The following is a 13,686-nucleotide window of genomic DNA, read 5'->3' on the forward strand; positions in this document are numbered from 1 at the left end:
TTGTCCTGTGTGGTCTTGAACTTGTGGCCGCCTGCCTTCACTGCTCACATGCTGAATTTACATGTAGGGCCACCAGGCCTTTTTTCTGTTTTTCATCGGTCCATTCATCTGTCTGTTCCTCCATCTCTCCATCCATTTATCCTGTTAGTCCTTCTGATAATCAACCCTTCTGATAATCAGCATCCGTCTCTACTCTGTACTCTGCATCCTAGTCTGGCACACCCTGTTAACCACTGACCCTAAATCCTAGACCCAGAGACCCACAGGAAACCAAGTTCCCCTGTGTGGGGCACGGAGAGCTCACAGCCTGTGAACCAGAGGCCCTCAGATGTGTGGGTGGCTTTACCCCAGCCAGCCCAGGCCTGCCATATGTTCTGAGTTTGGTTGGGAGTCAGCGGCTGTGTTTTCTGTGTTCTGCCTTCCTGGCCCTACAGGCAAGTGTTACAGGGTTGGTTTTCCGTGCACCAGTGAGGGCCCGCTGGTGTTTTCAGCATGTCCTTGTCCTTTCTGTTAGGACTTCATATTGGCATGTGGTGGCCTTGCCTATGCCTCTCCCAGTTGCTTTGTGCCTCACCCTAGGTCCCTGTGTGGCTTAGCTGTGGTCCTCTCTCCTGACTTATGAGTGGGAGACCCCAGTCCCCAGAGAGAGGAGAGCGTCACTCCTCTGAGAGCCAGGGAAGATTGTGGCAGGGTGTAGAGGGAGACTGAGCAAGGCAAGGTACGTCTGTCTTCCTGGCACTCAGAGGATGAGGCAGGGTGATCTCCAGTTTGAAGCCAGCCTGGGCTGCACATAGACCCCATGTCAATAACAAAGCTCAAAAGATCTTTGCTTTATAAACATATATATATTAATTTTTATTTACAATGAAAAAGTGCATATTATAAACATGGATAAAGGAGGGTGGGCCACTGTCAGGCGGACGCCCACCCAGCCTACTCAGGGGTGCTGGTGACCCCTCAGGGTGGCCAGGGCAGCAGCAGATATCACTTGAGTAGCTCATTCAGGCCCAGCTGTGCCTTGAGTGCCTGCAGCTGTGCCAGGCTGATGTTGCTGCCACCACACACAATGACAACCAGCGAGGCCAGTGGGGTTTGCAGTCGGCCCTCAGCCTGCAGCCTGCACACCACACCGCTGTACACTGCAGCCAGGGCAGCGCCACACGCGGGCTCCACCAGGATCTTCTCATCGTCTGTAGGGGAGGGGGCTCGTCAGCTCTCGTCAGTCACTGTGGCCAGGACTGTTTGTTCTGAACCCAGTCTCGGTTTCTACAGTCTGTGCTTGGGGTTCCTGGGCCCCTGAGAAGGTCGCTCTCTAGTGGTGTAGCAAGCTGAAGTTATTAATGGCAGTGTGCACTACTCTCGTTCCTTTGACCATCTCCCAGGCTAAGCCCAGAGAGATCACCTCATCTTGGCCCTTTCCCTTTTGACTCTGGCTACCAGAAAGCTCAAAACTGGCACTTATAAAACTAGTTTGTCCTCCCTGCTATCATGGTTAACCAGGTTCATGTTTTCACGAGCAGCTTTTGCGTTTACCACTGACTGGCTTTAGTTTCCTTTCATGAGATGGTCTAGGCTGAGGAGGGAGAAAATCAAGGACAAAAAGATCCCACAGAACATACCTACGAACTTCTCGATAGCAGTCACAGCCTCCTGGTCTGAGATGACCTCAGAGAAAATGGGGTGTTCGTAAAACAGCTTCAGGGTCTGTGCCCCCACAGTGTTCACACCCAAGGCCTTGGCAACACTGGGAGGTGGGAATGAGAGGGGGGTGGACATGGGGAGAGACAAGGTAGAAGGGTGCACGTGAGATGCGGGGACTACAGGTGAACAGTGGGAGTGGGCAACCCTGCCCAGCCCCAGGAACCTGTACAGTGGTCTAGGATATCAAACTGGCCTGATTCAGATACCAGAAGACTCTGCTGCCCCACCCCCACCCCCAGCCTGCCAGCTTGTAACCTCCGCCTGCTTTGCTCACTTGCTACCTCTTCCAGGGAGACTCCCAGAGGGACTCCTTGGTCTCATGGATTAGTTGAGGCTCTCAGACAGCCCTCCCACACTCTAACAAACAGGGAGAACTAGTCCTTCCTAAAGTATCAGGTGTCTGTCACACACTTTCCAAGCTCAGTTGTATAGAGTGGGAAACAGATGAGGCAATATCTGCCCCAGGGTCCTATTAACTTAGGGTCCAAAATGGCTGCTTGAGTGCCAGCTACTGCATCTGTATTCCATCTGGCAGGAAAGAATAGTGGTAGCAGGATGGCATCAGTCTCACCATGGTGCCCAAAAATATGGAAGAGTCTCTTAACTGATTCGGTGTTCCCTACCTATGACAGAAGCCATCCTCTCTCTAGAAATCCCTTCTAGCTGTTCTTGTGGATGCCTAGTGTGAACCTTGCCCTGCCTCCCTTGCAGCTAGGTATGGTCATGTGACCAAGCACTGCCCAGTGCATGATAAGAGGGAAGTACAGACAGCTCTGATTTCTGAGGGTTGGTCTATGAGAGTTCAACGTTGTGGTGTCAAAAAAAAAAAAAATCCACATTTGGTACAAACCAAACTTTGAGAGTTGAACTCAGACCTTTTCTCAGACTATGGGTTTGCAGTACAATCCGCTCTTGGGTTGCCCAGTGGCAGCCTTGAGCCAGACCTCTCCCATCAGCCTATCAGCAAGAAGCAGCCAGTTCTGTACCGTGTGCCAAAAAGCTTAGGTAAGGCGTCCAGCAGACCAGGTTCAACTCATTCATAGCAATCTTTAACGAATGGTTAAAGATTGGGTGTGACCCCATTGTCAGCTGGGGAGCAGCTCTACTTGGTCTTTAAAGTTTAGAAACAACTTCTGCTCTTGCTTCCTCTTTTCAGAGGGAGTGTGTGTGCGGTGGCTGGCACCAAAGCAGCCACTTTGGACCCTAGGTCAACACTCTCAGTGGCGGGACAAGAGACTAAAGGAACTGAGCCCCTGGTTCGAAGAGTTGCCCCTAATAGTCTTAAATAGAACTAGAGCTCAGTTTGGTTTGAGCCGCCGCGGTGGGGTTTGGTTATAAATTCTTTGCAGGCCAGAGATTGTTTTCTCCCAGGCTGAGTCCAGGACCAGCCAGGGTCTGGCACATTTCGGAGGCCAGATCAAACAGCAGCAAAAGAAATGAGGCGTGAGGACCTCAAGAAGCGAAGGACGTCACTTAAGCACTGTCACATAAAGAACGGACTCACGTTCAAGGCCCAGACGGGCCGCGCGAGAGTGTGGCTTCGGGCAAAGGACCAAAGGCTCAGCTCCACCGCCTGTGTGCTGGAGAGGTGCCCCGGGCTCACCTGGTGATCTTGGGCAGGGTGACCAGCTTTCCTTCCTTGACGGCAGCGTGGAAGCTGTGGGCGCCGAAGGTCTCCATGGCGATGATGGGCACATCCTCCCAGCCCACCTCCCGCAGCCCCTGGACCACTCCGCACAGCAGGCCTCCACCGCCCACAGACAGCACAATGGCCCCGGGCTTGGCGCTCAGTGTCTCCTTCAGCTCCTTCACAAGGGAAGTGTGGCCTTCCCTGGGCAAGAGAGGGGTGGCAGGTCAGGTCAGGGCTTCCTGAAGACACAAGGGCTGGTCAAAGATACCAGCTAAGGTCTGTTTTTCCCTCTATGCCAGGCCATGATGAACCTGACCTCTGACCTCCCTGCTGCTCAGGGCACAGGGTAGGAGACAAGACCCCACCTCCCCACCCCCTCACCCCACGCACTCCCAGAGAGGAGATGGCTGTGGGTGTGGTAGATAAACCCCCATTTCCTGCCCACCAGTGGACACATCCTTAGATGCTCATTCCCCACCGACTCCCAGGGTTCCCAGGGGCCAAGCTTCAGTTGTTCAGGGCAGATGCTGGCACATGAAAGCCACCTCCACCGATGCGTTCCCTAGTTAGTTTGCTCCTAGCCACCCCAAGATGAGTTGATCTCTCCGAATCTCTGCATCTGGGGACCCCTCATGGCTGGTGTGCCGGCGAGAACATGAGCAGAGACCACACATGCAGTAGGGAGTGGGGTGGCTCCAACTTACCAGATGAGAGGGTCATCGAAGGGGGAGATGTACACCCAACCTGGGTTGTTCTTTTCCAGAGCCTTGGCCAGTTGGATGGCCTCATCCAGCATCTGCAGGGGTGGGGGCAGGAAGAGATTGAGATGAACGAGGGCTCTATCCAGTTATCAGCCCCCCACCTCCACCCGCCAGCTCTGCTGCCCACAATAGGTCTGCACTCACCTCTCCCACCACTTCAACTGTGGCCCCTTCGTTCTTCAGCCGCTCAATGGTGAGGGCAGGTGTGGTGCTTGGCACAACAATAGTGGCTGGGAGGCCCAGCCTCCTGGCAGCATAGGCAGTCGCCATGCCCGCGTTGCCCGCTGTCAGTGGAGAGGGTGTATCAGGAAGGAGGGCCTGGGACCTCACGTGGGGCTGCTCATCTCCAGAGTGACTTCTGCCTCATTCTGGAACCCCAAATCTGGACGACTACGAATGGATGTGTTGTTGCAGAGCCCAGAGTCCAGGGAGAATGCCTGGTGCTGGGCCACAGGACACACAGAACAGGGTAGGAAGGGAAAGAAAACGAACTGGGCACTCACCTGAAGAGCAGACGAAATGTTTACAGCCTTGTTTTGCCTTCTGTGGGGACAAGAGGAAGGATCAGGCCACCCCCAAGTCCCTGCCTAGGCACGTCCTCACCACTGGAACATCTGAGCTTGCCCACTTGGTATCTGAACCACTCTCTCAGGCTCATCTCCCCCAAGGTGATTAACTGGGGTAAGGAGGCAGGTGTCAGTCTGTAGGGTGGGCACCCCTTAGCCAGAGAGAGCCCTGATGTGTGAAACCTATTCTAAAATTATTATTTTCTTTAAAACATATTTTATTTATTTATTTAGGATGTGCTTTCTTGGGCTGGAGAGATGGCTTAGGGGTTAAGAGCACTGACTGCTCTTCCAGAGGTCCTGAGTTCAATCCCCAGCAACCACATGGTGGCTCACAACCATCTGCGATGGGATCTGGTGCCCTCTTCTGGTGTTTCTGAAGACAGCAACAGTGTGCTCATATAAGTAAAATAAATAAAAATTCTTAAAAAGAAAAAAAAAAGATGTGTTTTCTTTATGTGCACTTGTGTCTGTGTGTACGTATTGCCTGTAGAGGGCAGAGGAGAGCATTTGATGCCCTGCAGCTGGAGTTACAGCCCCTCGCTCACTTGGATGCTGAGGGTGAGCATGGCTGTTCTGAAAGAGCCCCAAGTATTCCTAACCACTGAATTATCGCTCCAGCCCAATATTTACTTATTTTGAATTATATGCATGTGAGTGCAGTTGCTCCGGGAAATCAGAAGAGAGTGTTGGATCTCCTGGAGCTGGAGTTATAGTTGATCGTGAGCCACCATGTGGTTGCGGGAACTGAGCTCAAGTCCCCTGCAAAAGCAGCCAGTGCTCTCAGCCGCCGAGCTGTCTCAACTGCAGTCCCTAAAATTATTATTACTTCCTTAGAGACAGGTTCTTGCTATGCACTCTGGGATACCATTCACTTTCCACCTTCCTGCCTCCGTTTGGAATCCTGGGTGTGTATCTGCACACCTGCCTCTACAGCTGTCAGGTAGGAGGGACTGCCTCTCCTGCCAGTATGCCACCCTGCCTTGTACCATCTTGCAGAGATGCCCAATGCCTCGGATCTTGAAGGAGCCAGAGGGCTGAGAGCTGTCCATCTTAAGGAACACACTAGTGCCGGCCACTTTGGACAATGCCATGCTGTCACGTAGTGGGGTCTTCACGTGCAGGGACTCCTGGGCAGCCATGGCTGGGGGCAGAGAGGAGATACAGAGGGTCAAGAGAGGCTGCCCTCCTGGGCTCTAGGACCACTCTTTCATACCCATAATGATAAGGAAAGGACACCAAATCAAAGCTCAGCTCCAACTACCCAGTGGCCCAAAGTTAGAAGGTCACAAGCTCAGAAACATCTTTAGGCTGCAGCGTTGGGCAAGTTCAGAGGGAGGGGCTTGTTCAAACTGGCTCAGAATGAGCCACAAGATGGGAACAAAGCACAGCCAGGGTCAGCCAGGGTCTGTTTCTGCAAAGTCCTCAGGAACCAACCCGGGCTGACCTGTTCCCATGAGCTCAGAGTATGTCAGCACACACACACACACACACACACACACACACACACACACACACACACACACACAAAATGGGCCAAATGGGGTACCTGTGAAGAGTGACCCTCCGGGCCACAGCACCCCTCCGTGCTCAGCATTTTGCCCTATTATATATTACTTAAACATGTGTGTGTGTGTGCGTGCGCGCGCGCGCGCGCGCGTGCGTGCGTGCGTGTGTGTGTGTGTGTGTGTGTGTGTGTGTGCAGAAACCAGAGGTCAACATCAGTCAGTAGCCTCCTCAGCTGCCCACTATTTTTGAGGCAGGGTCTTGCACTGAACCAGGAGCACCCTGATTCAGTCCAACTGGCTGGCCAGAGAACCCCGGAGGCTCTGAGGTCCCCAGAGGTTCCCAGAAGTCCCCTGAGGTTCCAGAGGCCCCTGGATGTCCCTTGAGGTCCTTCTGTCTCTTGCTCCCTAGTGCAGGGATGATAGCCATTTATTGTTGAGCTCAGCATTTTTGAGGTGCATTCTGGGAATATGAACACAGGCCCTCATGCTTTCCCAGGAAGCCCTTCATAGACTGAGCCATATCCCAACCCCACACATGCTTTAAAACAAACTCAGTATGTTCTTACCATGTAGCTTTGAAGGTTGGATCCTCCTGTCTCAGTCTCCCAATTGCTGGGATCACAGGTATGCCCCGCCGCACCTGGTGTTCGACAAATACATATTTTGAAGAAAAAAATGGGCTTGGTGCAGGAGGCCTGTAATCCCATTGCTTGGGGGCAAGGGCAAGAGGACTAGCCATTCAAGGTCAACCTTGGCTATGTAGGGAGTTTGAGGCCACCCTGGGCTGTATAGGAGTCTGTTTCAAAACAAAACAAAACCCCCAAAAGACCTGGAAATCCAGCATCGAGCTCTGAAAGGCTCTCATTCTTTTAAAAAGATAGAATTATGGAATTGCTTTTTCTGGCATGGGGAAGAGGCAACAGAGACCTCTGGCTTGCCCTCGTCATACAGCGTCCACAATGAGAGGGAACCTCGATGCAGATAGAGGCTGCACGGCAAGTTTGGCTAATGGCACCCTGAGGTCCCCTCGGGAGCCAGGACAGTGAGGAAGCCTTTGGGTTAACACCGGCTCAGCCACTTTCACCTTGGAGCCCTGTGAGAAGCCCCAAGAGAGATACAGAGTCAAGTGGGACCAAACCTAGGCAGGTGGTGTCTCTTCCCAGCATCTACACGAATTCGAGTGCATGTGTGTGAGTGTAGGAGAGATTCAAACTCCTTGTGATTCTCCTGCCTCAGTCAAGAGACAGACAGACAGAGACAGACTTGTGATCCTCCTGCCTCAGTCTCTCAAGTGCTGAGATTATAGGCAAGCCCACCAGACTCCTCTTTCTAGAAGACCTCTTGAAAGGCAGTCGGAAACAATGGCACACAAGAGTAACTCCAAATTTCTTTGCTTTGTCCTAGCTAGCCCCATCCTGACATACTAGGTCTTCTCTGGACCCAAAAGGCCCAGCCGATGCAGCCTTTGGCTAGTGGATAGTTTCCGCCACGCAGACCCCTTCCAGGTGGCTTTGGCGAACCCTGCCTGGTTCCTGTCCCAGGCTGTAGCATTGGAAACCTTTGGGAAAATGGGCAGTGTACTCCATACTGATTCCCACCCCAGAGGCCAGTCGCATCCGCCTCTATAGGTGATATGACCTGCGAGAGAAAAAGGCACAGGCGGTCTTGGCAAAGGTGGCCGGTGCGGCATGGGTTCCACGGCAGAAGTCTCTTCCTTGTCATTTGACTCATGCGAGCACTTGGCCAAGTCACACGCCACCCCGGCGACGTCCTGATCTAGAGGGTCCTATCATCGTCCCATTTTACAGATCAGTACATGGAGACTTGAACTGGATGAGTCCCAGTCCCTCTTCCCTTCCCCGGTACCCTGCTCTGGCTGTCAATCTTGGGGTGAGACTGAGGCTGAGGGCCACATACCCGGCACAGGAGGAGCTGGACAGAGCGAGCGAGAAGGGTAGATTTTGTCTGTGTCCTGGGAGAGTGGAAAGTTGGCAGGACACCCCAGGGCTTTATTCTCCGGGCTGAGCCTCCGGGCAGCCAATGAGGGCCCAGGCAGGCCACGCCCCCAGAAATCCCCGCCCCCTGGTCCATGCTGCACCACTTGTTCTGCCCTCCAAGGTCCGCCTCACCTTCTCTCCCCGTTCTTTTTTTTTTTTTTTTTTTTTTTTCCGTTGCAAATGAAGACATTCATCTCCGAAAGGCCTATAGGACTCGTGGGCGGGCAGCGCAGCACTGAGGAGCTCCTGCCAGAGTCCCAGGGGTCAATCCCAGAATAACAGAAAAGCCGGACAGTTGCTGGACACGTAGTTTATGGCCAAGAAACAGCCACAGGCCAGCCATATGGCAACTCACACCTTCAAGCCAGAACAATAGAAGCTGAGGCAGAAGGACAGCCTGGACTAAGGAGTGAGAGCCTGTCTCAAAATAGAAAGAAAAAGGGCGGGGAGTATGGGGCTCAGCTTCATGAACCCAAATCAATGTAAAACCATCCAACAGGTCTGTACAGAGTGGAAATGAGGCACAGCTCGTATAGATAGTGAAAGGCGGGACTTGGGGGTTGACGCCCAAGCTATGATTGACACCCCTTGCTTACCACCATCCCCTGCCATCCTCTTCATATAAAAGGGCGTATGGGTTAGACAAAGGGGATCTGGGTTCAAGTCCTGCTCTGCTGTTACTAGATACATGGCTCTGGGCAAGAACCTTGACCTCGAGAGCCTCTGTTCGTGTGTAAACAGGGATGACATGGGTACCGCTGTTCCAGGCTTTGAAGAGGTGGGACTGCGTTAGGTGAGAGACTTGAAATTGAACAGGTAGCCAGTGTTGGTAACCTTTATCATCACCATCACTATTCACTATTGGCACCACTGTCAACACTATCAGCACTACCATCAGTATCAGTACCAGTAACCATCACCACCACCACCACTATCACCATCGTCACCATCCCCTCTGACCCGTTTCCAGGCTGTGTGCAGAGACCTGTGTGTCCACAGGCATAAACACACACACACACACACACACACACACACACACACACACACACACAGAGTCCATGTGCTTTTTTTTAAAAAGATTTATTTGTTTATTTAATATATGTGAGCACACCATCGCTGACTTCAGACACACCAGAAGAGGGCATCAGAGTCCATGACAGATGGTTGTGAGCCACCATGTGGTTGCTGGGATTTGAACTCAGGACCTCTGGAGGAGCAGCCAGTGCTCTTAACCACTGAGCCATCTCTCCAGCCCCACGTCTGCTGCTTTTTCTGGCCTGTGGTGTCATTGTTCTTTCTGACCATCCGCATTAGGGATGACCACAGGTTTGGGTCAGGGATAGAGGGAAGTAGGCAAGCCAGGATGACACAAAGCCCATGTGTGGACACAGCTACCTTGTACTCTCTGGACCAGCATCTCATTGCCAAAGCAATGGGGGACCCTGGTTCCACATCATTTGCCTCCTGTGTGGGGGGTTTCACGTGTGTTAAGACACAGCAGTGGGTGGGCTCCCTTAGTCCTTGTTGTAGATGAGGGCAGGCTTGGAGGATGGTGTTTGCTGAGAGTCACCAGGGCAGAGGGTAGCTGAGGACACTGGGAATTGAACCCAGGGACTCATAGTTTTAAGAGAGTGCAGAGCTGATGTGGAGGATTGGGTTGGGCTGGGGACAGATGACAACAGGACTGGGTAGTTTGGACACACCTATCATTTAAAATTGAGTCAGGGTCTCACATAACCCAGGCTGGCCTCGGACTCACCGAGTAGCTGAAGATGCCCTTCAACTCCCGATCCTCCTGCCTCCGCCTTCAGAATGCTGCCATTACAGGCGCGTGCCAACCGTGCCCACCTCACATGGCACTGAGGATCAGACTCAGGTCCCTCAGAATGCCAGGAAAGCCCTCAGTCATCTGCGCCGGATTCCCAGCCCCCACACCCACCAGCTTTGCCGATCATTCTCACACGCCTCCTTCCCACACCTCTGTTCAACTCAGCTGTCCTCAAGGTGGTGTGATTTTTGTACCCAGGGGACACTGGGCAATCTCTGGAGATGTTCCTTGGATGTCCTCAGGGTGAAGAACAGCTTGCTCAGTGACACGCAATTCCAGGGCGGCTGTCCCACAGCAGCTCCGGAATTCAACGGCTGCCCTCTGAGGAATCAAGCCAGCAAAGAGGAGTGACACTTGACCCTCTCTCCTCCTGGTGCTGCGGCCGGGACTCAAGTGTAGAAAAACAGGTTTTGCTGTCATTTGTTTGTTTTCCTGACTTTTCAACCTACGATTTCCTCCGTGTAGCCTTGGCTGTCCTGGGACTCGCTCTGGAGACCAGGCTGGCCTCGAACTCACAGAGATCCACCTACCTCTGCCTCCCGAGTGCTGGGATTAAAGCGACTCACTACCAAACCCGGTTTACAAAACCATGTTTTATTCAACAGCTACTGAAACACATCCCCGAGAGGCGTCAAATGGGCATGATGGCTCACAACTGTGATCCTAACACATGGGAGGTGGAGGCAGGAGGACCAGGAGTTTGAGGTCATCCTCAGCTACCTAGTGGATTTAGAGCTAGCCTTGGATACATGGGACTCTGTCTAAAAACAAAAACAAAAAAAAAAAAAAAAGAGGCTGGTAGGATTGCTCAGTGGGTAAAGACACTTGCTGCTGCCAAGCCTGGTGAGTTTCATATCAGGGACCCACATAGTAGAGAGAACTGTCTCCCACAGATTGTCACCTGAGCTCTACAGGACACTTGAAACCCCCCCACAAAAAAATATAAATTATTATTATTATTATTATTATTATTATTATTATTATTATTATTGGGTTTTTTTGAGACAGGGTTTCTCTGTGTAACATCCCTGACTGTCCTGGAACTCACTCTGTAGACCAGGCTGGCCTTGAACTCACAGATCCACCTGCCTCTGCCTCCCAGGTGCTGGGATCAAAGGTGTTTGCCACCACGACTTGACTGAAAACATTTTTTTAAAACTTTTTTTTTTTTAAAGAGAAGAGAAGAGAAGCCAGGCATGGTGGCACATGTCTTTCATCCCAGCACGTGGGAGGCAGAGGAAGGCAGATCTCTGTGAGTTCGAGGTCAGCCTAGTCTACACAGTGAGTTCCAGGAAATTCAGGGATGTTACACAGAGAAACCCTATCTCAAAAAAAAACAAAAAACAAAAAACAAAAAAAAAAAAAGCAAAGCAAAACAACCAAATGTGTGTGTGTGAGAGAGGGGGGGGGGAGGGGGAGAGAGAGAGAGAGAGAGAGAGAGAGAGAGAGAGAGAGAGAGAGAGAGAGAGAGGTGGTCTCCCACCCGTTTTGGATTCTAAGTCCCAGGTTCTGTGGCACTGGCTGAGGACCTGGCAACCGTCAAGTTCTTTTCTCTGAGGTCACCTGCCGCAACCCTCACTGTCGGTAGGGACCTCCCAGAACCCTCCTGGGTTGTCCTGGTGGCACTGCGTGCTGCTGACTCCCTGACTCCCACTGTGCGTCATTCCCAGTGACAAACAGTCTTTGCTAACGTGTAAAATCAGCCAGCAAGCCAAGGTCAGGACCTAGCAATCGCCGGAGCCTCTCCCTGGGGTTATCATTACCTATGGTAACCCATGATGGACGTAGGGAGCCGGCCAGGTCAAACGCCCTGAGATAGACCTGACAACGGCTCACTGGCAAGTGAAGAGAAGGCCGTGACAGCAAACCTCACACCCCAAGAGCACGTGCAGACGAAGCCTTCCTGATTCTGTCTCACGTGGCTTCGTTCTTAGGTGAGGTGGGCGCTGAATGGGAAGTGACAAAATTGTCAATTTGTTTTGTTTTTCCTTCTCCTAGGGGTTGAGGTAATATGCAGGAGTCAGAGCAGCTGGATTTTAACTGCTCAGGTTACCTGAGAACCTTCCGTTCCTCCAGCTCAAGCCATCCCTTCATGGGTCTCCCTGCCCCTCCACTCCAATGTTTTCAACATTGTCACAAGCTCTTTCCATTTCTCTGAAACCCAAGGGGTTTTGCTCTATGAGACAGAGTCTCACTGCGTAGCTCAGGCTGGCCTCAAACTCTCTGTTCCTCAGCCTCCCAGGTGCTGGCATTAGAGGTGTATACATCGCTGTGCCTGTACTAACTATGAAACTTTAGTTTGTTTTTAAGGCATTGTCTCATTTAGCCTAGGCTGACCTTGAATTTCCTTTGTAGCCGAGGATATCTTTATCTTGCCACCACCTCCCAAGTGCCGGGATTAAGAACATTCGGCACAATACTCAGTGCTTAGCCAGGAGTTAGTTTTTAAGTTCCTTGGGAGGTGGGCCTGGATTAAATGTCCCCCAGAGCTTGGTCCCTGGTCTCTGGGCTGGCTGACCCAACTTGTCACATTAGCTTTTTTGCACCTGACCCCTTCCCTTGATCTGGGAATGAGCTGTGTAGGGGAAGTGTCTCTCCCAGGGTTTCAAACTCAAATACACCCCAGGTTCAGTCAAGGGCTCCTGGGGGCTGGGTGGCAACACAGAGAGAGGACACAATGACCACAGGACAGTGGCCTTCCAGAGAGGATGATATGACCCAGGGTGGTTGATGGAAATAATGCCCTCAGGTAGGATTCTCCGGTCTCCAGTGGTCGAACTTCTTGGTCAGAGATGGGGAGTCTTTGAACTTGGCCAAGGAGCCACGCTGCGTTGTGTGTCGGAAGAACTGGATCCCCAACAGCTTAACCTGCCCCGTCCTTGTTCCCACCTGGTGGCTCAGAAGTCATTCAAGGAAGAGGTGAGGCTTGTGACTGAGGGAGGCTGGCAAGTGTCAGCGGCTCCGCCCACCTCAGCAGAAAGGTCCGTTTGTCCTAGGAACAGGGTACACAGCTGGGCTGAGGGGGTGAGGTGAGGATTAATGAGCAACCCAGAGGACGGGGCATGGAGGCTGCTTGGTGGCCTAAGGTGTCAGGGACAGGAGCTGGCTGACAAACAGCTGTTGGCTGTCCATGCCAGCCCCTCCTCTCCCTCATCACGGCCAGCAACTGTGTGACTTTAGCAATGGACTTGGTTTCTCCGAACACGTTCCGGATCATTGGAATGTTTTTGTTCAGGTAGTTGTCTGTTCTGTGATGGAATGACGCCACAGCTGCGTTGCCACCTCTGCTGCAGTCTCAGGTGGCTTCTTTTGCAAAATCGGAATGACAACGGAGCACCAGCTACAGGCCGGGTGTCTCACACACATCAGCTCTACCAGGAGAGGAGCCTGTACCTCTCCCCGCAGCTAAGCCAAGGCACAGAGAGGCTGACTGACTTCCTAGGGTTACTCAGCCAGGAAGTGCTCCTGTGGTCAGCAAAGCCTGGCTCCCAGATCCGTGTTCTCAATGCTGAATGCACTGCCTCCCCATGGAGCCCTGTGCCTATGTCTGCTTTTTCATTTCTGTTTTCACTGAAAGTTAAAACATTACATTTGTTTATTTCTGTATGTATGTGTGTGTGCATGTTTATGTATGTGTGTGTGTGCATGAGTGCTTATATGTGTGTACGTGTGTGCATATGTGCATATGTGTGTGC

The 13,686-nt window shown here is 52.2% G+C and overlaps 1 protein-coding gene across 2 annotated transcripts; it reads right to left on the minus strand.

Moving 5' to 3' along the window:
- Positions 1-825: 825 nt before the first annotated feature.
- On the minus strand, positions 826-8,138 carry Sds (serine dehydratase). 2 transcript variants are annotated; one of them, NM_053962.3, is made up of 9 exons: positions 8,084-8,138; positions 6,733-6,806; positions 5,648-5,802; positions 4,596-4,635; positions 4,237-4,376; positions 4,036-4,127; positions 3,305-3,532; positions 1,620-1,744; positions 826-1,190 (listed from the first exon to the last, which is right to left on the minus strand). In NM_053962.3, exons 3-9 carry the CDS (start codon positions 5,798-5,800, stop codon positions 985-987), a joined length of 984 nt encoding a protein of 327 aa, NP_446414.3. In that variant the 5' UTR covers positions 5,801-5,802; positions 6,733-6,806; positions 8,084-8,138; the 3' UTR covers positions 826-984. The 2 variants fall into 2 exon arrangements, with proteins under 2 accessions (NP_446414.3, XP_063127146.1); XM_063271076.1 differs by lacking the exons at positions 6,733-6,806; positions 8,084-8,138 and having other exon boundaries at positions 4,237-4,482; positions 5,648-5,721.
- Positions 8,139-13,686: the final 5,548 nt, after the last annotated feature.

The sequence above is a fragment of the Rattus norvegicus genome, chromosome 12, assembly GCF_036323735.1.
Source record: "Rattus norvegicus strain BN/NHsdMcwi chromosome 12, GRCr8, whole genome shotgun sequence".
Classification (NCBI taxonomy): Eukaryota; Metazoa; Chordata; class Mammalia; order Rodentia; family Muridae; genus Rattus; species Rattus norvegicus.

Excerpts from the sequence above, each read along its gene's own strand:
- Sds (NM_053962.3), bottom strand. The coding sequence starts at position 5,800 with ATGGCTGCCCAGGAGTCCCTGCACGTGAAGACCCCACTACGTGACAGC. Across the intron at positions 4,377-4,595 it reads ACATTTCGTCTGCTCTTCAG|CGGGCAACGCGGGCATGGCG; the intron begins GTGAGTGCCCAG and ends CTCCACTGACAG. Across the intron at positions 1,745-3,304 it reads ACCCTGCCCAAGATCACCAG|TGTTGCCAAGGCCTTGGGTG; the intron begins GTGAGCCCGGGG and ends CCCACCTCCCAG.